This window comes from Spizellomyces punctatus, assembly GCF_000182565.1.
Source record: "Spizellomyces punctatus DAOM BR117 chromosome Unknown supercont1.16, whole genome shotgun sequence".
NCBI classification, from domain to species: domain Eukaryota; kingdom Fungi; phylum Chytridiomycota; class Chytridiomycetes; order Spizellomycetales; family Spizellomycetaceae; genus Spizellomyces; species Spizellomyces punctatus.
This window is the reverse complement of record NW_015971552.1, coordinates 492,452-514,385: the sequence shown is the minus strand read 5'-3', so window position 1 is coordinate 514,385 and position 21,934 is coordinate 492,452. Positions and strand designations below refer to the sequence as shown.

At 47.6% G+C, this 21,934-nt stretch overlaps 7 protein-coding genes across 7 annotated transcripts; 3 read left to right on the top strand and 4 right to left on the bottom strand.

The window, feature by feature from the left end:
• Positions 1 to 52: 52 nt before the first annotated feature.
• On the bottom strand, positions 53 to 1,056 carry SPPG_07628 (uncharacterized protein; the record flags this gene model as incomplete). Its single annotated transcript, XM_016755792.1, has 5 exons — positions 53 to 321; positions 385 to 487; positions 553 to 649; positions 729 to 918; positions 978 to 1,056. 5 exons carry the CDS (start codon positions 1,054 to 1,056, stop codon positions 53 to 55), a joined length of 738 nt encoding a protein of 245 aa, XP_016605282.1.
• A 1,571-nt stretch (positions 1,057 to 2,627) lies between these two features.
• Positions 2,628 to 3,929, bottom strand: SPPG_07627 (uncharacterized protein). The gene has a single exon (XM_016755791.1). It carries the CDS (start codon positions 3,717 to 3,719, stop codon positions 2,718 to 2,720), a length of 1,002 nt encoding a protein of 333 aa, XP_016605281.1. The 5' UTR covers positions 3,720 to 3,929; the 3' UTR covers positions 2,628 to 2,717.
• A 1,335-nt stretch (positions 3,930 to 5,264) lies between these two features.
• On the top strand, positions 5,265 to 7,185 carry SPPG_07626 (uncharacterized protein). The gene is made up of 4 exons (XM_016755790.1): positions 5,265 to 5,499; positions 5,580 to 5,731; positions 5,798 to 6,870; positions 6,932 to 7,185. Exons 1-4 carry the CDS (start codon positions 5,486 to 5,488, stop codon positions 6,992 to 6,994), a joined length of 1,302 nt encoding a protein of 433 aa, XP_016605280.1. The 5' UTR covers positions 5,265 to 5,485; the 3' UTR covers positions 6,995 to 7,185.
• Positions 6,997 to 16,214, bottom strand: SPPG_07625 (uncharacterized protein). The gene is made up of 15 exons (XM_016755789.1): positions 12,276 to 16,214; positions 12,055 to 12,214; positions 10,973 to 11,984; positions 10,306 to 10,905; positions 10,100 to 10,243; positions 9,958 to 10,041; positions 9,712 to 9,902; positions 9,494 to 9,652; positions 9,340 to 9,436; positions 9,190 to 9,276; positions 8,973 to 9,128; positions 8,191 to 8,913; positions 8,047 to 8,130; positions 7,707 to 7,982; positions 6,997 to 7,647 (listed from the first exon to the last, which is right to left on the bottom strand). Exons 1-15 carry the CDS (start codon positions 16,156 to 16,158, stop codon positions 7,093 to 7,095), a joined length of 8,211 nt encoding a protein of 2,736 aa, XP_016605279.1. The 5' UTR covers positions 16,159 to 16,214; the 3' UTR covers positions 6,997 to 7,092.
• Positions 16,215 to 16,603: 389 nt separating this feature from the next.
• On the top strand, positions 16,604 to 17,025 carry SPPG_09483 (uncharacterized protein; the record flags this gene model as incomplete). Its single annotated transcript, XM_016757650.1, has 3 exons — positions 16,604 to 16,633; positions 16,729 to 16,912; positions 16,988 to 17,025. The coding sequence occupies 3 exons, from the start codon at positions 16,604 to 16,606 to the stop codon at positions 17,023 to 17,025; spliced, it is 252 nt and encodes an 83-aa protein (XP_016605278.1).
• A 613-nt stretch (positions 17,026 to 17,638) lies between these two features.
• On the top strand, positions 17,639 to 18,834 carry SPPG_07624 (uncharacterized protein; the record flags this gene model as incomplete). Its single annotated transcript, XM_016755788.1, has 5 exons — positions 17,639 to 17,826; positions 17,892 to 18,056; positions 18,120 to 18,565; positions 18,622 to 18,675; positions 18,755 to 18,834. 5 exons carry the CDS (start codon positions 17,639 to 17,641, stop codon positions 18,832 to 18,834), a joined length of 933 nt encoding a protein of 310 aa, XP_016605277.1.
• Positions 18,835 to 20,160: 1,326 nt separating this feature from the next.
• SPPG_07623 (major facilitator transporter) lies at positions 20,161 to 21,814 on the bottom strand. Its single transcript, XM_016755787.1, has 5 exons — positions 21,594 to 21,814; positions 20,895 to 21,535; positions 20,706 to 20,834; positions 20,412 to 20,650; positions 20,161 to 20,346 (listed from the first exon to the last, which is right to left on the bottom strand). Exons 1-5 carry the CDS (start codon positions 21,801 to 21,803, stop codon positions 20,183 to 20,185), a joined length of 1,383 nt encoding a protein of 460 aa, XP_016605276.1. The 5' UTR covers positions 21,804 to 21,814; the 3' UTR covers positions 20,161 to 20,182.
• Between the last annotated feature and the right edge of the window lie 120 nt (positions 21,815 to 21,934).

The window sequence follows — 21,934 nt, the reverse complement described above, 5'->3', positions numbered from 1 at the left end:
GTCTGATAACGCCTGATGAAGCGAGGGCAGTTCTCCATAACATAATTCTCCTTCAATGTGCGCCACCTATCGTGGTACTAGAATAGTTACTGCATCGCACTTCTTCTAGTGCGCTGCTCTCCTTTCGGCGGTCTGCGCGCCAGTTGTACCACTGTATAAGTATCAACAGCCCTACATCCAGGACTACCACGGCCACGTATGACCCTAAGCTCAGGAAGTCAAAAGGCCGCGGATGGAAGACGAGAGCAATGATTGAAAAAACGCCGCCCAGAGTATCCATTGCAAGAAAACATTGCGAGATTCCGTCGACGTTACCCGTCTCTAGTCGGAACCCTGCGTTTCAGAACATTAAAAGAGATTGCAAGCATCCTCAAATACTCTCACTAATTATGTCGTAGTATTGCGGAATAAATCCCCCAGTGATTAATACTGTCGGCAAAATTCCGATCATGGTAGGAACCCAGCTCGCACCATTGTCGTTCGCATGCTGTCACAAAATAAATCCTTAATCGATGAGATACCACTTAAAAGGCTCATCAATCGTGTACTAACCTTTATCGCAATGAAAAGTGCCACTTCCAACCCAGCCATAACGACGAGGAGAATACAGAACAGCCCAATGGCCACCGCTGATGACGAAGACACAGATCTGAAGGCCAAGAGGGGAAGCATATGGAAATCAGCTATGCCCTCTAAGAGATTTCTAACCCAGTAGCCAAGGAGCGAACCTTCGATAGTACAAGCATTGCACAAAACAAAGCAGAGCTAAAAAGCCGAATATATTTGGCTGTATCAAGAGAGGTACAGCCATATTGGAGTAGAGCCCGTAAGCAGAAAATATAGGCGCCCAAAGAGCCCACACTAGCATCATTAAAGCGCTGAGTGCCCCCACACTACCAAGACGGTAATTGCTGATAGCTAGGAGCTGTGGAGTGAGTTTGACTGGCATGAAAACAATTTGACGGCTCAGAACCTACCCTGAGGAAGGAGCTGAAAACTCCATAGTACAAGTCCTAGGTATCCAAAAACGGCCTCTAATATCACATCGGCTGCCATCTCTCTCGTCAAGGATTTTGGAGATCAGTCAGTACAGTACAAGCAAGTAGTAGAGACTCAAAGCCTGGTTACAACCACTTTTCGAGTAGAAATTATAACCGACTCCAAACGTGCCACAATTAACAAGATACCGCTATTGCAATTATTGCGTACCTATCAAATGAATAATGGCTGGACTATTTAGAAAATATCCTATATGCTTGAATTAGTCAATTGTTTTACTAATTATATTTTGTTCATTAAAACCGAGGGGTTAAAGCTGTATTTCCTTCCTGTAGCCGGTAGCTACAAGCTAGAACCCAAAGCCATCCCACTGACCAGCTAATATATTACTGAAAATACACAATTGAGTATGGATTAGCTCAACGACATCCAAAATTATCACTGCAGTCCTTGATCAACAAGCTTGTTCCAGCTTATTCTCTCTTATGGACTTCATCCAACGAAGAGTTTGGCAACAGGGCCTTGGAAGGTCGGAGCGATAGCGTAGGCATCACAGTAGACAGAAAAATAACAGGTAGGCAAGGCAGAGCCAGAAGGAGAGATGGACTACGTTAGTTTCAGGTGACTGTTAGGTGAAAACATCTCGAAGATCTGGACGTTCATCGAGTGAATGCGCAAGCGCCGCTAGCGTCAACTCGACTTCAGTTTTAGTCAAAATTTTTATAAGAAAGGAGCGAACAATCGCCAGCTTGGGTTACCACAAAGTAAGTAGACGAGGATGAAGTTGAGCAAAACTGTCGAATGCCCAAAGCCAGCTAAATGCCCAAAGATACTCAATGATACCGCTTACCTTCATTTATATACCTTCCTCAAATGCGAATCATATCGCTTTCGAACCATGGAGATGTCTTTCCATTAAACTTGAAACGAATTCGGAAGATACTAAAGTCAGTATAATCTACCCATTCTCATCACAAAAGTTGCGCATTGTCCAGGGTATCGGAAATCAAGATGTAATTCATGAGCATCCGGTGCCAGTTCCATTGGCTTTCAGAAAACAAATGAGGTTCCAAAAGCGAGCAAAACGGACGATTTTCCTGATGATTCTCACCCAACGGCAAATGACGTGAGGTCAAATAACGTCGAGATTGGGTCACCGGGGTTTATGGCCGCCATGGCATGTTTGATCTGTTGGAGAGCGGGTAGCAGTTCACCAGGACACTAAGATGTTCCAGGTCTACGGGGCGGAATCTGACAGGCAAGCTATCCGGAAGATGCTACCGCGGGCGCCATCATTTGACCGTTCGAGTCCGCGCAGCACAAAGGCTAGTACATCCGTCCGACAGGAAGCGACAGGAATATGGGGAAAGTCCATTCTCCCAACCACAACGGGTTTCCACTAGACAATAAAATGCGCTTCCGGGAAGGTACAGTATGTGCAAAATGGAGAATCAAGCAAATTGATCTCTTCCGTTGCTGTTGGCAAGATTGAAACCATCCAATCCGCAGAGTAATCTCCTTAAGAACGTGTATTTCTATGTGTGATACGTACTAGGAGTCTTCTCTTACATGCAAATTTACATATATCACCGACTGTCGCGATTTATCTTAATGTCCTTGCCAGTATACGAATATCCTATAAGCAACAAGGTTGTACGGTAAATTCACTGAATACACCTACATCCACCATTATCCACCACCTGCCCACGAGCATTCCGTCATCGACCCATTCCCATCCACTGCCATATTGGACCCCACATATAATCGATATGTCGCGTGGGTTCTTTCCCGCGGAAAGTAGCAAGAATGACAAGCTCGTGCACCAGGAGAATTGGCTTTTCATTCATCAATAACCTCGCCGTGTCTACATCCGTTTTTGTTTGGACTTCTAGGCCATCGGCCGAGATGACGACTTGGACGTGTATGCTGTTGTTTTCTTCGTACTCTGTCTCCCACCCTCGTCCGAATCTGCAACGGTACTCAGGAAGTATTATGGTCTTTGCAGTCATGTGGCGCACCCCATCCAAGGTGGTAAAAGTGAAAAGCTCGCGCTTGAAGAGATTCCTGGACGCTGCACTGGATACAACTTTTGGCACTTTCTCCTCTGTCTTAGATCCGTAGATCGGAACAAAATCAAACACCCCGTCCCAGCACGGGCCACCCAAATTCTTGAACTCCCCCGTTAAAGATGCCGCATGCTTTCTGGACAGTCTCACAACCCCACATTCCTCTTGCAAGGCACGGAGGATTCTGCACAGTTGCTCAAATGCACTGATGCCCTTCCCGCGTGATTGCTCTTTTACGATGTCTTTTCGCCGCGTTTCTCCGACTTTCAGATAATACGATCCCAGATGCGCGCTCAACAAATTTAGTCGGTCTTTGGCGAAATAATCCTGTCGCCTCCAGAGATCCAAGGCCCTCTTTTTAAGTTCATCACGAAGTGAGCAATAGACGTACGCTGTCGCCTCAGTGATCCGATCTTTGTTTAGATACATGAAGTAATACGTTATTTCGCTCAAACCAGGTCTGCGATCGTAGTCCGTCAGGAAGGGTGTTCTACCAGAGAGGATATATACTCCCGCGGCACCCACAGCAAAGCAGCATCCATAAAATCCTTGATATACGCGGCCAACTGTAGGGTGCTCACTACCATACGGAGTAGTCCAGTTTTCCTGTCCACTCCACAGTATACGGTGTCTTCCGAGCAAGATCTCCTGCATAATCCAAGCTCGGGACCATGCCGAATCAATACTGCGAGGTCTGGGCTGGGAGTTGAGTCATGAGATCCTCTCCACCACATACAACGTGCGTTGGTTATTCCATTGGCTCCAGCTACTTTGAAGAACTTCTACCACGCATCTTAAATTGGCCACCGCTTTCACAAGCTCGGCCTCGTCTTTCTCGTTCAATATAACCAAATTCATATCCGCCATGGCATATATCGTAGCATATGTTGCTACGTGTTCTGGGCGTTTGCGCACCACGTCCCGGCCCTCTACAAAGTCGACCCAGACTTGTTCTATGGGGTTGGTCAGCAGCTTGGCAAACAACGAATCATGTTCGCCGGTGCGAGGAATGATGGACTCGCGCTTTCCGATATCAACATAGCGAGAATAAGTCTTGAACCTATCGTCCCCGGTGTACGATACCGTTATATAGCCTAACCCCCCTTCGCCTTTCAGCCTCGAATGGCAGGCACCACACTTGATACTGTCCAGCGCCGGCTCAGGATCTCTTTTTTCTGAGAAATTGTTTTTTCCCCACCACTTTCATTAGCTGCAAGTGAACAATGCCTGACTTCTCCCCTCCCACATTCAATCGCCGTATTATCTGATCGAAGCACGTTTCTGTGCAGACCGAGAGTCGACCCCGAAACGATCCGGCGCGTTGGGATTCCTTGTAATGCTGGTAGCGCTGCGATGCTTATCGGCCGACGTACCCAACATATGGCGCCTCTGCAACGGTGGCATGCTGAAAATTGCCTGTTCCGATTCCGTCGTCCAGATCATCGTCGGCTCCTAGAGGCGCAATCAGATTGCTCCGTTTGAAAAAAAGCAGTAACCAAGGGTCGACTGCAGACTCGATATCAAGCCGATCCATTTGGCAAGTTCTTGCAATAATACCTGGAAACATGCAGTTTTTGACGACTTGCAAAGCTCGTCACCCGCGTACAGTCAGTACACTGCTATCACACGTGCTACCGGCTGCACACGCGATTATGGCTTAGCACCATTGGTCATGTGATTATGTCTGCCATATCTTCCAAAAAGTTATACAAGTAGTATCGACAAACAAGTGGGAGCACTGGTTCGGGTTTAAATTACACTCTCATAGGAGATAAATAATGATAAACTGCATCTTCTGTATATTTATCAGGTCTACTGCCAAGTGCGTTGCATGTATGCGTTCAAACTAGTTAACATATCTGGCCAGGATTTAGTCTGCCCATCCACTTGCAAATAGTAGTACTGTACAGTAAAGTAATAGAAGAAGCACAAAAGTCGGTTAGAATTCCTCGTCAAAAGGTGGTTGGTAAGTGTCAGTGAAATGTCTTACACTCCTTCTATGGCATCTTCATTAATATCTTCATTGGGACGAAACAGCTGACTAAGCCATAATTCTTCTGATGCACCAAATTAAATGCATTCAAGTGTGTTTATGAGGCACAGTTTGATGAGGGATGGTTTGTGGCGATCCACTGCCGGTTGCACTGTGGCTCCAAAGGTGGGGGCGAGTTCGAGGTCAACGGGAATGCTGCGTGACCCATGTGTGGATGCTTCCGTCAAAACTCAACTTGACCGTCAATACAATTGGTTGCTATATCGGGGAGTAATATACCTCTAAAATCAGCATACATCGGTTTTACGCTACAGATTACCAGCTGAATTGCAACTAGTTTTGGTGGGGCTGTCTCTTTGCTAAGAAACGTGGTTGCGTCAGCACTCGACCATAGTGAACCAACTTGATTGTGACGAATCTGGGGCAAATGTTTTTGAGGGGGTAAGCAACTATATGTTGCAGTGGACTAGACTGCCATAGCTCACGAACACTATTGTATCGTTCTTGCGTACCCGTAAAAGTTGGTTGCGAAAGGGCGGTCCTGCAGAGCTACCCCCACTTTCAAAATTGGATGGAGAGGTAGCGAAAGATGATCCGATGGACGCAGAGGTGGATGAACGGCGGCTCAGCGCTACCGACTCAGCTTTTGGTGTTGAAGAGATTATCAGAATTGGTATGTCTTCGACTGTGCTTCTGAACTACCACACCCTTTGGGCTTGCAGGCTGACACTCCCCTAAGATTTCTTAACAGCCCTTCCGTACGAGCTAGCGGTTAATGTTGTTATGGAAGTCAACGATTTTTATACCGTGGAATCAATCGCAATGGTTTCTAAACGATGGCGAAAGCTTGCCACCGATAAAGAAGTGTGGAAAAAGTTATATTTCGGTCAATGGGGCTCCAGGACACCTGAGTCGACATTAAAAAAACTACGCCATGCGAATCGAGATTGGAAGCGACTGCATTTCCAACGGCAGCTATTGGAGCGGAACTGGAGCAAGGGGATCGTAACAGCAAAATATCTAAGTGGCCATCATGATGCTGTCTACTGCATTCAGTTCGATCATAATCAGATAATATCAGGCTCCAGAGACCGAACGATAAAGTTTTGGGACTTAGAATCACGTAAATGTACCCAGACACTCGAAGGTCATAAAGGGTCCGTTCTCTGTCTCCAGTACGACTTGCGATATATTGTGACAGGGTCATCGGATACAACCATCATTATTTGGGACTATGAAACCAAAAAGAAGCTTCGTACCTTGGAAGGCCATACCGCTCCGGTTCTTGATGTTCGCTTCAAGGACAACATTGTCGTCAGCTGTTCAAAAGATTGCACCATAAAGATCTGGGACATCTCCAATGGCCGTCTTCGAAGGACCCTACAGGGTCATCATGCAGCAGTCAATGCGATTCATCTTCACCAAAATTACGTTGCATCAGCTTCCGGAGATTGCATCATTAAACTGTGGGACATTGATACCGGAAGATGTATACGTGACTTTGCTGGCCACGCCCGGGGTTTAGCATGTGTCCAGTTTGATGGAGAATATCTTGTGAGCGGCTCAAATGATAAAACAATACGCATATGGAACGCCCGCACTGGGGAATGTCTGCGTACATTGACAGGGCATGAGGATCTCGTTCGAACACTGTGTTTTGACAGAAGACGAATCGTTTCGGGCTCGTATGATCAGACGATCAAAGTCTGGGACTTTCGAACGGGGGATCCGCTAATGACGCTGAAAGGAGCTCATAGTAGCTGGGTCTTCCATGTGCAGATGGATGCGGCGAAAATCATCAGTGCAAGCCAGGTATTACGCAAAAGTTGATGATCGTCATCGTCGACACTAATGTATTACTGCTTCTCTATAGGACAAGAAGATTGTGATATGGGATTTTACCAATAAGGTAGAGAACGTTATGGACTTCATATAGCAGGGAAGTAGTCATGTTATTCAGCATTTGCTCCCATCCGAAATATCCGGTGGTGTCATGTAGTTACAATTACGAAAGGCATAAAATATTTCCAAATGCTACTGCCTGGAGTTTTTACTCCCATCCATACCCATGCCCAAATATCTCCCAATAATCTTATCTTCTAGTACATAGTCTGCTCCAGTAGTGTTGTTGCCCGAGCCCGCGCTATCTACTCCAGCAAACCCTAAAATCTTTCTGAACGCGGTAACTCGAAGACCATCCCCTGCTGCACTTGCGTAGCCAAAGGTCAATCCCGCCGCAGCCGAGACATAGCCCGCAGAAGTAAGATCGGAAACCACCACACCGAGAAGTTCTCGATGTTTATTTGAGTGAGAAGGATCATCGCTCTGCTCTTGCGGGCCACTAAGTAAAGTCTGTCGGATTGATTGCCATAAAGGGGTTCCGACGAGTAAAGCAGATAGACCACGACAACATAATATTATGTGAAGAATGCGGTCTGCCGCTAGGCGTTCGAGAGATGTTGCGCTAATCAATTCCAACCGACCGACAGCGTCGTGGACAATAAGATAGCGTCGTGATAGAAATGCATGCTTTAGGTATTCCGCATCAAGGTCAATATCTTGTAGAATTTGCAGAAGCATTCGCTCAGCCTGGGAAGAAAACGCCCTTGAGCATGTGCAACCACTGCGAATGAGATGAAAACACCTACTTCTTCGTCCAATATGTCAAAACCGCCGAATTCCACCCTGGTGAGCATAAACATGCCAAACTCTCCGTGTTCAACCATCCAGCAGAACAAATTTCGCCAGCATCTCTGAAGATATCCAGGTACGCTGTATGGCTCAATGTCCACTGCTGGAATCGGTAGCCACTCAGTGAGTACTGCAACTAGACATTGAGCTTGAGGCGCTGTTTCCGTGGCGCTCAATAAGTCTTGAAACAATTCTGGGCGTTGGGACGGGTTATTCAGTTGATTACTGCGCACCTGTATCAAATCCAACTCAATGTTAAGGAGTTGCCCCTAATGTCAGTTTGTCGGATCCACTTACGTTGATTCCCCAAACCTGTTGGATCATCAAGACAAGCTTAGTTGTCTGCAGTTGCTGAGCATCAACGCTCTGGAAGGCATAATACTGAGAACGTCGTCAGTGGAAGTCAAAAAGAAACATGTGAAACCGGGATAAGAAAACTACCTTTTGCAACAGAGAGAGCGCCTTCATCCTTAGGTCAGCATCTACGCTGCCCAAGTTGTGGACTACGTCTCCCAGGACCTTTTTCAGCCTTTCGTTAGTGTCTGTTATAGCTGCTTCAGTCTCCTTCATAACTGGAACAGGTAAGTCAAGATCCCATCCGCTTGCGGACTCTGAGGTACTAGTATCGGCTGGTCCCAAGAGCTCGTCGCCGGTTTCCCAGCCTTCTTGTGTTTCACTCATCACTTGTTGGCGCGGAAGGTCCTCGATACCGCTAATATCCCAGCCATCGCTACTATCCCCAGCAACAGCCAAGGATGGCAATGAATCGTCAATGCCACCAATGTCCCAACCATCACCAGTATCTAGGTCCCAGCCTTCACCAGCGTCCCAGCCACTTGTTGTTCCAGCGTTTGTCTCAGGCTGAACCGCCAGCGCATCGGTAATGGCAGATTGAGGTGGGTCCGATTTAGTCGTTTGGTGGCTTGCTATACTAGCGAGTATTCTTTCCAGCGCTCCCGAAGGTGAATCCACTCCACGGCGGAACACACTGGCGTACATTGGATCTCGGGGATGCCCCAAAATACACCACATAGTTTCTTCATACATATCAGACATACTGAACGACATCTGGGACCCGAACGACTTTTCCAAAATGCAGCATATTTTGTGCATTATAACTGGTGACGTACCCGCAATGATCATACGCATGCATATAATCGCAGCCTGCAACGACGGAAGTTGTGAGCATGTGCCCGTCTCCAGTATATTCCGACGGTACGTACGGCTTTTGGGCCTTCTTCGAATGCAGAATCGAATTGCTGAATACGCTCAGGCGCAATTGTCTCGGCAGTCGCATCGTCCACGACCGCGTGCAAATCATTTACGAGAGTAAGGTGACGATCGATGTTTTGGAGCTGAGATACTACGAGCTCCGCCCCCTGCGAGACGACACATTGTAAACGCGAATTAAAGCGATTACGAGTAAAGCAGAATGCCTACTGTAATGTGGTCTTGGACTTGCTTATGGGCAATCGCTTTGGCGCGCGCAACAATATCGCAACGGTATGCGACTGGAATGCCGATTGCCTACGGGTTTACCGAAAGCTGAACATACGGTAGGATGCACGGCGTTGAAAAAAGCGGACAAACCTCATGGTGCGTCGTCAGCAGAGAAGTGAGTGCTAACAGATCTTTTGGAAGTAGATGGTCGAAGAGATGAATTATCTGTGATATCTTTGACGCGACACTACCGGAGGAGTCAGATTCGCCACGGGAAAAAACGTTCAGAGATGACTGTTGTTACCTTCCCTCTTCCATGTATTCCCATGGCACGGTTGGGATCAGTGATTTCGAGTATTGCAAATATATGGTGCTAATGATCGTAGAAATCCCCGGAACCTGCTTTACGTGTCCAGTCACAGGAACATCCGGGGAGACGGGCACATTCTCCAATTCGAGTAATCTAAGTCACCAGTCAAAGCCAATATCGCATACACGGCAAATCGTGAAAACGACTCTTACTGCGGAATCAATGCCGTGACATCATTTAAGGTTTGGAGTGACGTTACGTTCAATGCTGAAACGAATGCATCTAGTCCAATATACTGAGCTGCAACTGCCTGCTTCAGATCCAGCGAAGCCAACGAAGATGTGCTGCAAAGGACTCGTAGGACAGCCACTCGGTTCTTGAGCTCATCGATAAGGTTTTGGTCCTGCACGACCTGTTTGTACGCTCATTGTACGCTTTGTGCAAAGACAATGTCTTACCTTCGGAGTTTGGTTAAGTGGACCTTGACAGGTCAAAAACGCCTCATACAGCAGGAGAAGCTTTGCATGAGAGCGACCATCGAGCTAAAGGGGCCAGAGATCAGCTTACAACCATGGGTAAGAATCTGTTGGTCTGCGTTACCTCGTCATGAATCTTCTGCAATACACCCTCAACTTGCGTAGGATGCTCTTTAAGATGCACGTCGTATTTCTTCAGCTGTTCTTCCACAACCGAAGCAGAGATGGCCTCCGAACAGAAAAGCCACGCCACCCTTGACAGAACCACCTACGTCCAAACATAAGCACGATCGTGCGACACAGATCAGATGCATCGATCCTGGAACCTACATCCAAATCGGACACTCCAACTTCATGGGCGAGTTTGAATGCCTCCGCTAGCACGGCCTCGTCCAATGTACGAGCCATGTCAAGAACAACCGCTCTTTTATACTCATCATTTTGCTCAAACTTGAGTGGATCTACACCCTTTCTATCATATATGGAGCGCAACATGCGCTCTTGTCGCCTGTTTTCCATTAGAGTTATATAATGTCGAGCTTTCGTCAAGGCTTCAGCAGCTTGTTCTCCCAAAACCTGCTGCCTTTTCGGTGGTGGCCACGCTGCGGCCGGATCGATGGTATCTGGCGGCTGCGGGTCACCAGAAAATGGCAGAGGCAAATCAAAGTCCCAATCTCCTACGGACCGCAGTGGGCTAAGAGGGCTGGAGATCGCGGGGGGACCTCCATTTGGCCGATCCAGTGTAGAGGCCAATCGATCGATGTTACGAATGACGTCTGACGGTGCATATTTAGGCAGCTCCGCGAGAAAATGACGATTATCGGCGCTTAATGTACGGGAGAACGTCTTGTGAGCATAGTAGTAGCACGCTAACAGGTCGTTTGCTGGTGATGGCGGAAGCCCATCGAAAAACTCCCCAGCTTTATGATCCTGGTGCGCCGCAGTCAGTCACAAGAGGTTAAAAATCAAGCGAAGACCACCTAAGGTGCTATCCTACCTCTTGCTGGTGTAGCAGACAATTGAAAGCGAGAACAGCGTCAGACGCATATATCTCTGCTGAGTAACTGAGAAGATCTTCGTCCTTGATCCATTCACCGTTGTCATCGAGCTGTGTCATTCCGGCCGCGAACGTACCATGAGCAGATCTTAATCTCATCAAAGCCTCTAGAAGGCCTCCTTGAATTGTTGAACCAGCCAACTCGCCACCGGGGTATGCTTTGAGAGAATCCACGTTCTGCAAATTCTGGTAGAATGGATGCCGCGGCAGAGTTTTAATTTTGGCGGTGGCCTGAAGATGACCAGGATCTTCGAATGCCAGCAATTGTCTTTCGAGCTCTCCAATAGCTTTCTCCACACTGAATATCCACGACTCGGAACCCATTTCGGATGTGCCATCAAGGCGACCTAGCAGAGACGGTGCGGATTTTATTCCGGGGACGCGGTTTACAGCATCCAACGCGGTTTTTTCGCTCTCCAAGGACCTCCAAAGCGCAAGTCCTTCGACCATTTTCTCGGTTGGGCACAGTGCCAGCGCGTGACCAACAACCTTCATCCTCTTCTTGAGATCTGGCCATTCAGCCACATTTCCAAGAGCCATGCAGACTTTACAGACCGCCTCGGCCACCAATGGATCAATGGACCGTGCTTCGCCCATTCCCCTGATGAGATCTTCGCATATTTGATATGCAGTCTCGTAGCTTTTTGCCTCGAGGGCAGCTGTCGCAATCATTGCTTGCGCACGCACTTCTACGCTGCGATTATACTGCTCACCCAAGAGCATTTTGGTGAGTTCGAGCAAGGATGGGGCGGAATTGTATGCGTCAGGATACCGCCGAAGGATCTGCTGTATGAGCTGAAGACGATCTGGATGCAATCGGATCTGAATGGGGAGAATGAGGATATCTTCCTTGGGATCCAATGTGATATTATAACGAGTTGTCAGCTGATGTGTCGCCTTGATTAAGTTTAGTTCTGTCTGTAAGATGGGGGATGTCGGTAGCACTTTTAGACTGCAAGGACGAGAGAGTCATCAAACTGTGCATTCTGTCGGTTTGGTCAATTCTAACTGGCCATGCTTACCAGTCTCGTGCTTTCTTCATAAGGCCATGGTTCATGTCCCCACTATGGGCGTTATCGAAGAATTCTCTTGCGGCGTTGATCACCAACGTCTCCGAAACGTCACTCGGTAGAGGTGGAAGGCCTGACTCGGGTTGCATGATCCTTTTTGCTAATCGGAATTCTAGTATGGCTAAGTTAGTTATGTCCCTTAGCACGTGCCCGAAACGAATAACCGCACGTACTTCCGCTGCTGAGAACAACCGAGAGAAACTCCACATAGATATCTCTTCTCGGGACACGGTCTAAGACCCCTAATTGGTGAAGCTCCAGCATGTCGTCCAAGAGCCCAGACCACTCGTCTTCAGACTCAAAACGATGTTCACCACCGGCTCCCATGCCTTCACCCCCCGCTGACCGTCTAGCAAGCTGCACAACCAATTGACGTTGCGCATCGATATTGTTGTCTGATTCCAGAAACCAGGACAGAGGCCTCGCTAGACCATAGCGTTCCAATATCGCAACCGCTTCTACGTGTACTTTGAACCGCTGGAAGCGTTCTTGCAAGTCATCCATTACCGCTGGATCATCCAATAGGTCACTTGGCAACGCCATATTAGAATCATTGATTTCGAGCATCGCGAGCTCGAGCTCGTCCTCCCATGACATTGACTTGCGGATAGGCTCCGCCGGAGATATTGTGCTCTGCAGGTTTTGAAATGGGATGCTCTTGAGCAATTTGCGAAACTCTCCAAGCGCATTGGTACGAGTACAGCGATAAGCACACTGCATGGACAGATCTGCTAGATCTTTCCTGGAACCGATGATTCGATGGTTGCCGGTTGGAGTCGCGCTGAATGTTTCAAAGACAGCTACGCACCAGTCTAGATGCTCGTCGGCAACCTCGATGAGCCATTCATGTAGAATGTTGCGAATGGCTTCCTGTGGCTCTGGCGGCACCATTTCGTTCCCTTCCCGAAGTTGTCGCTCCCATCTCAAAGCCTGCCGGCTCAGGAATGGTAGAACAAACCGATCCATTATCGAAACCACTGTACGGGTTTCCGCTTCCACAAGAAACAGACGCACCACTTCTCCAGGGTACAAGCTGCATAGACGATCGAGGGAGAGATCCAAGGCTGCCTTCGAATCTGGACTGTAACAGTCGTAAATCAGTTCAGATAAGGTTTGTAAATCTTCGGCCAAGTCCTCTAGCCCAGTCACATTGTTGTCGATACCAGACCGAATGAGCTCCAGGGCAAAGTCCACCTGCCCAGACAGCCCTTCAACTTCACCAGCACGTTCACGGTACCAATCTCGAATGACCTCAAGCGAGGCGGGGTAGTTATACTGTCTGCATCCTGTTGGCAAGACCTCCTCAGATTCTTGTTCATTACCCTCTTCCACAATTCCTATGAAGTCTCTGACCGTGTCTGACTCCGTCCAATCTGGCTTTCGCCATGGAATAACCTGCCACTCCATCTCTTGACCACTGTGTCCGTCAATAACAGGTAAAAGGTGCGCATACTCTCTAGGATCGGCTGTTTCCGGAAGCTGCTTCAAAATGCCCAAACGAAACGGCAAGACTTCTCTACCATGACGCGTGAAAAGCTGTTGTAACGCCGGGATATTTTTTGTCGTTGCATAGTTTATTGCTTGAACAACCAAGTCGCAATCTCTGAACCACGCAAAGTGCTCTGCAAAATTGCTGTGGCTGCCTTCGGTGTTGCGGTCATCAAATGCGCCCGCGTATATGGCTTCATGCGTCTCGAGTCTGTCAAGATACTTCAAAAAACGATAGCGATACAGGCATAGCTCGGCCGTAGATGGTAGGTGGCCCTGTTCGTCATCCAGGGTCGCCTGAACTGCGGATGCACTCGGTTGTTCACATAGATCGTCCAGCAAGTTTTCAACATCTCTTTCAACATCATCCAAGGTAACGCTCCCTGTCTGCTCCAGTCCGTATTGCAACAGCAACTTCGTGGCTTTAGGTGACGGGGGCACTCTTTCCAAACAGTTACGCAGGACCCATGACCGATTCTCCACTTTGACCAGAAAATCACGGATAGAGTCTTCAGATACCTCCGCTCGGACCCACTGCGCTTTGTAAACCTCATCCATACTCAATCCAAACTGCGCTGCTAATTCTAAAGCCGCGCCAAAGTCCTCCCGCTGAATTTTGCGTCTCATGGCTTCAAGCGGTGTGGTCTTAAATAAACACAACAGACGATATTTCCGCCTTTGCACTGTCACCATTTTTCTGGAAGGCGACGTTTCATCTTCCCAATGCCACAGGAAGGTGTCAGTGACGAATCGCAACGGACGAGCTGCAATAGAAAGTAATCTTTCGACCGCGGTCTTCTGGCGGGGATCTTCATTTTGGTCTTCATCTATCAGATGGTCGTCGCTAGTGGCTCGCATGGGAGAATAAACTCCATCACGCACACACAAACGCACAATTTTCTTTTCGCAATCAAGTATAAACAACCGATCTCCGTTCATTGAAACCACGTCTGGATGGCAACGCAGCTTTTGCAGGCTATTCCCTAGCAGATCCGTTAAATGAGGTAGATTAAGGATGAAAACACTTCCGTCAAGAAATGCCAAAGTGATACTAGAATTGGACCACCAGCCAACCGAAACAACGGTAGGGCTGCCGGAAATTCCGTTTACGTGATTGGACGACCTCAGGTCCACATCGGTGCCTTCTGTGATTGTAGTGGAAGACCGCTTCAGTTGCTCATGCAGCTCTGCGGATGTCCATTCAAGCAGTAACTCAAGTCCCTTCACTGCCCAAACTTTTACTGTTCCGCCGCAGTCCAGTGTAACAAGATGCGTCCCAGCAGGCGATAAGTAAATACGATGGATGGTGTCCAGATAGAGCATCCTTCGTGAAGGCTGAATGGACATAAGAACAGAATCTATTGTGAAAACCTTTCTGATGCTCCCCCATAGACCTTCCGCCGCATGGTCGTCCAACGGAACATCCAAATTGGCCTTTGTAACCTCCACCCCTTCCATTTGATAGTGCGGTTTCTCCCAGATAAGCTTCCATTCGGATATAAACCCCGTAAGACTGGCTTCTTTACCATCACGTAGCTTACTGCCCCGAACATGCACTCCCTTCCCGCTCACAAGTAGCACACCTCGGGTCACGTCTGCCACAGCAGTGCAAACGCACATGTGCCAATGACGAAACGAGAATTTATGGTAATAGGTGATTTGCCCAGGATGCTGCTTACTTTCACGTAAAATAGAGAGTCCCGCGGTACTTGATCTTCGACCATGTAACGCCGGAACATATGACGTGGTGCTCGGTGGTGGCAGCGCTTGGGCCAATCCGTCGAGATTAATAAGATAGCTACGGAGTAGGCCATCGTAGGTGATTGTAATCAGTTCATGCGTGTAATGATGATTCTCGAACATGAAAACGGGCGTCTTAGAGTCCCTCTCCGGTCGCACAAACAAGAGGGTGGATATAGGTTCAATAAAGCCGACAGGATCCCGATATGCTTCTCCCAGGTCTTCCCATTCCACCTCAACAGGGCGGGTTGGCAGGGAAATCGAACCACGCCCTGAGCCAGCCTCTTTAGTTTTCGACGAAATGGAGCACATCAGGACGCCATCGGTGCGAACTATTTGTACTCGGCCGTCACTCCCAGTCACCGCCAACAATTGAGAATCAAGCGACCACGCAATTCGTCGCCAAGATGGAAACCCATCGCGATCAAGTGACACCACTCCGGTGACCTCAAACGCTTCCTTTTTTGATCGTATCTCGAGCATTTCATCTGTGACAACTGCGAGATATTCTCCACACGGAGAAGCTTCGAGTATCCAAGATGACCGAACAAATGGAAGCAGTTGAACCAGCGCTGGTGGCACAGATGCAGATACGACCAGTCCATCTAATGTGCGTACAAGGCGGGCCGCAATATTTTTGAGCAGTCGTTGAGGAACACTGGAGTACGAACTCGAAACGGCTTGGGTGATCTTCCCTGGGGTTCGCATAATTGCCCTATGTTCTCCGGAAGAATCGTCTGGAAGCCATTCAGACACAGGGACCAACTCATACAGAATCGCATCTTCTCTGTCAAAACCAAGGCGGTCTGGTGGCAGCTTGCCTGGCATATCGATCTAAACTTCGCGTGAACTGGATAGGAAGCAGGCAGCCGTCCAGGAATGACATGATACCCACGGTGGCACAGCCATATCATGCAGCACCTCATGTCATCAAAAGCTGTCCTTTCGGAGAGAGGCGACCTTCACCCTGCTCATCCGCCATCATAACCACTTCGAAGCACAGTCGCTCCGCATCTCCTCCATCGTCAAGTTCAAGAGAAGACGATGAATTAGAACTCTGCTCGAGCTCCTATACGACAAGTGACGAAGGCCTGCAGCTTACTGTGGCACAGGAGGCTCTCTTGGACCGTGCAAAGATCAGAAAGGGAATCACCTATATCACTCTAACGATAGGCAGGCAGAGGGTACAAATCGAGTATATCAGGGAAATCACAAAGGCGATCGCATCATTGGCACCGTTCAAAAGCGGAGGAGATATAGTACCAAAGGAAGGATGAGCGGACGGAATGCGAGCGAGATGGATGTAAGATCAAAAAAAAAAAAGAACGGCTGCGGATATGCGGTTTCGTTTTCAAGTATAAATCAAGGATTACACAATGCTCATGAGATATTACGTAGGAAGACTTCGAGTTTGAAGCGGATGCAATGCGGGTTGAAGAAAACACACCTGCTGCCTTTGTTTATGGAACACGATCGTCGAGAGGACACACTGGTAGCTCATTAGATGACACTACCGTTGCTCCTACCGGAAAACAACAGAAATCGTTTGACGAAAGGCTTGTTGACACCAAATTTTTCAATGGTAAGATTGCACTGTCGACACTTTACTGTAGAGGAAGCGCATTATGATGTGCTAATATGTTTTCTATTTTCACAGCCTTTCCGGATGACTTTGATGATACCAGCTATGTGTGATGCACATGTGGCTTATATGGATTGCTTCAAGCCGAATACAACTTCTATACGTGTGGCCGGACGGTTTAATTCTAATCCATTGCACTGCACGATAGAGCCGAAGTTATATGGGTCGCACGAGTATTGTCATCGTCGTAGTCCGATTTCTTTTATAACGGACAAACTTTCCCGCCCCAGCAAGGTGCTTTATTCATCTAGTGGGTACAATGATGTATGATATGTTTCAATTTTGCCAACACAACAGGTAAGTTGATCGAAGGAGCTTGAATAGGTGCATGTGTGCGACACTGTTCCTATGTCCAACATGGAGAGTCCTGCCCGTAAGTCGTTTTCCAACGTAGATGTGTAAGTATTTATTCATCGAAGGAGCGTGAATAGATGCATGAGGTGACACTGTTTCCATGTCCAACATGAAGGGGCCTGCCCGTAAGCCCAAGAAGTCGCCCACATTTCAGAATAGCGAACAATGTGCTGTTAATAGCGCTGATAGATTCGTGCTACTGTAATCCCACGTGCCCTGGCGTGTTCGAAACCAGTAGATACACAGGAATAGTAATCCAACCTGTCCGGCGCCGATGGAATCGGCGCAACTCCAGCTCCTTCCCAGTCCACGATGGGTCGTCCTCGCTATTCTATCATCTTACTCTTTATCGCCGCAACAGTTGTAGGGCTTGTCTGGTTTGCAGACCCTCTGCGTCAAGAAAGTTTGGGTATTGTGAATCGCAAGTCAAGTGAGAGCGATACTCTAGTCGTGTACATCTACTATGATGGTACGAGTTCGAAAGCGGATACGGAGTTCCGGTGAGGAAAGCACTCAAAACCACAGGAAACTACCATCTCTAGACTCACCGGAAACCGCTCGCAAGTGTAAAGGGTCCGCAAGTTCCTGTCCAGACCGACAATCTTCAATTCTTCCTTCGGCATGGCCTACAGTCTAATGTAGATTATTTATTCATCCTTAACGGGCATGTTGACGAAGGAATACGTTTTCCTGAGCGTTCAAACATCCATATCATTCGGCGAGAAAATAAGTCCGTTCGTCGGCGTGCTGTCTTTATTGCTTACAGCAAGCGCTGATCTTGTGCACCCTTTAGATGTTACGATATAGGGTCCTTCAAAATTGGGGTCGAAATGCTGGAAAAGCAACTAAATCGCAGATACCGTCGGTTTGTGATGATAAACGCCTCTGTCCGTGGACCTTTCATGCCAACATACACGAAGGGCTGCTGGACGGACCTGCTGCTCAGTCGGTTGAACGAGAGGGTCAAGTTGGTTGGGACAACGTATAATTGTCGACCACGACCGCACGTCCAAAGTCAGGTGCTGGCAATGGATCGTGACGCCTTCAATGCCGCTGCGGGGTCAATGCAGTGCTGGACGAATATGCATGATGCCGTGATGAGAGGGGAAGTGCAGTTGACGCAAGACATCCGAAATGCTGGATATGGCGTAGATGTGCTAATGACGAGCTATCATACATCCCCAAACTACGGAACACACTGCACTCATGATGATCCAAACCTTCCGAAAGGATACTATGGTGGGTGGCCCGGAAATCATAATTGTACGCGATATAATGCTCATAGTGTTCTGCAGAAATGACCTTCCATCCATATGAAGTCATGTTTATAAAAGCCAACCGGTTACTAGGTAAGCATTGTTACTACGGGTACCGCCTTAAAGGTCTCTAGACAACTTATTATATTTCGGATGATGCTGCGCTGGACAGATGATCATGCACTGGCTCTATATGCGAAGTGGCACGATGAAGCGTGGGATGTTAGTTCATGTCCGTATCACATCAAATAAGTTGTGAAGGTCCGTATAGGATGTTGTTTGCATAAATCCTCTTTATGGTATTGGACAAGGAACACACTGTAGATAGACCTTAGATTATGAGCATGCATAGGAATAGAAATTCCCTATCTCCGGAAACTACCTTCGTCCCTAAGATCCTGGACTCTTCCAGGCCCTGTTGTTTCTCAGTATCCCCTCCCACAACAGCATTTGACCAGGATCATGTGACTGGAATGAATGCGCCCCGCTCGTGACACCTGCGCCACTGCTGGACTGAAAATAAAAGGAAGGGCGATTTCGAGGATGTGCAGTTCTTCAAATCGTGTGCAGGTATGTTGTTTTGGTTGGCAATTGGGCTGAACATGTCAGAGTGAAATGATTATCAAAAAGTACTATCAAATCCTGAACAGTCTCTGTTGACAAGATATTGATGATCACTGGAGCTGTTTGCAACAGCTGAGTTCGTGGCATAACTTGGATTAATTCTTATATTTTCCGTATTTCTAGTTAAATCTGTTCGGCTATGAAGCACGCACAAGGTAAGCAAACGTCGGGTCGTCAGCAGTGTAGAACTTAAAAGTGCAGTGATGGTTTATCCATGCTAATACCGAGGCGGGATATCTCCCATTTGCCGAATGAGCGGAAAATTCTTTTTCAACTGAGCATTATTTGGGTCGCACATTCAACCCGCAAAGAGAAGAAATGGGTTCTAACAGGTGTATTTTCGTCTCTTGTCTCTTTAGATCTGATACATGCCTAACGTTGAGTGGTGGGCCAGGGCGCGACATCCAGGTCTCGCACCTGTGCAAAAGGTCAGTAGTTGCTATATAGCGCATACTTCGCCAGCAATGGGAATGATGGTTTAAAGCATGTATTATCGGAATGGCTTTGGCCGGGACGACTACATTTGTATTCACACTCTGACCCACGCTGCTGCGATTATCTGCTTCATTTATATTACCAGAAGCTTACCCGACACTTTTATAGGCCATACGTCGGTTGCCACTCGATCTGGGCACCTCTGTTGAGTTTGCCGATCTTGCCGTGCTATCTTGCTTGCTTTCTTTTTGTGCAACTTAGATATCGCGCCAAGACTGTTGGACATGTCAACATTGGGTGACCCGCAACTTGAGTTGCATCTGAATTTTTTCTTGATCACTGATGCTACACATGCACAGAGTCGCAATGCGGTAGTATACTCTTTGAGCATGCATTGACCATGTTGCGCTAGTGTTAAATGTAATATTAAGCCCAAAAGCATTTATTTGCTTTGTGGGGAGCAATAAGCCGTCTTTTTGGGACAAGAACGGTACGCTCTCCCATGCACATTTCTCAAGTGGTAGTTACTTTTAATGTTATTCTACTCAGTGTTCGCGTCTTTCACATCCCGAAAGAATGCTGTGATAACTGTGCAGATGGCTAGAAAGCCCACAGACGTCCAGATACAAACCCAGATACCGTAATATTGGAACATAAAACCAGACAGTAAAGTTCCGGTCAATCGACCTAACGCATTTGCGCAATCTAGATGAAGCATTGGGAACTTAATTTCGAAGTTCTTCTTGTAAACCAAATGAATGGGTACTCACAGTAAAAGCCAACATTGATGGCTATCTTATCTTTTGCCGCATATGCAACAATTAAGTAAGAGTGTATCGAAGAGTTTACCGCGAAGACGAAAGCAAAAACTGCCAGACCGATCGAAATGATCGAGAGAGTAGCGGCCTTCTGATCACTGATTGGCTTGTTGCGTACAGCTGTAAGGTATGCAGCTATTGCTATAGTAATGATCATGAGCAAAACTGTCCATATTACAAGCAGCTTTGCCCTATAGCAAATGCGTGAGTTTTTGTCCTGTAAACGGCCCGACTTTCGTCTCTTACCGTTTGAATGGGTACATTTTCAGCGGCTTTAGAATATATTGAGGGGTAATCGTTTGGACAGCCCCATAAATGATAATCCACACAGCCAGGAAAGCTCCACTTGCGGTAAAATTCCAATCAAATTGCGCACTGGTCGGGCAAAAGGGATAAATGTTCAGCTGACAGAAGGAAGCCGATATGCATACATACCGTAACCAGATGGGTAAAGCAATCTCAAACCAGAGATCTCTCGATCCGAACAGGAACACCCTTGCCAACGACAGCATATTAACATCCCTCCCTTTGTCAAATATCTCTCTCAGCGTTAACCGTTGCTGATCCTTTGAGATTCCCAATCGTGGATCCAACCACATCCATACTCCCGGCAATGGTAAGAGCGTCAATAGAACCATGACCAAAAGTGCTCGCCAGAGACCAGCATAGTTGATCAAAACTGCACCAATGAGAAATCCAAGGCCTTTAACAGAGTTCTTTGCCCCAGTCAGCCATGCGACAAGTTTGAAAAGAGGGTCACCGGCATTGGTCTTGCGATTTTTTGCTGCTTTGGTGGCTAACTTTGTGGATGATTTTCCGGCTAGTTTGACGAGATCTTTTGCAGCGCCTGAAAAGCTTTGTGCAAAAACCACGTAACCCGTCACGGCTGCTTGCGACCAATGCGAAACATCTTCACGGTCCAGAACGAAGAGAAGGGAGATTCCGACAAGCTGAAGCAACAGGCCTAGAAGGAGGCAAAAGCGGAGCCCTAACCTAGAACCCATAATGCCTCCAAACAGGTTCGTAACTACGCCCAGTGCCTCGTAAGATACAAACATAATGGCAATATTGAGAGCCTGTGATGGAGAGTGAGGAGCCGACCTTTGAGTTTTGCTTAAACTCAATGGCTCGTACCTGAAAGTGCCTCTGCCACAATCCGAATAAGACAATCATTCGAACAGCTGTGTCGGTAAGGGTAAAGAATATATATCCAGCAGCGATCACATAGAAGTCTTTCATTGTGGCGTTATCGCTGCTGGCCGGATTCCTTGTTGGTTCGACATCGACGATTTGCACAGTATCGCTAGTGCGGCTGGAGGTGCCATTGAGGGTGGGAAGGTCCATGGTATCGTTAGTTATAGTCGTCATTTCTTAGCATCACGGCTGGGGGGAGGGGGGGGAGAGTATTTCAGCAAGGCTGGAAATGTTTTTTTGAGGATCGGAAAGGGGGACAATGTCAGCAGTAAAGCATTTTG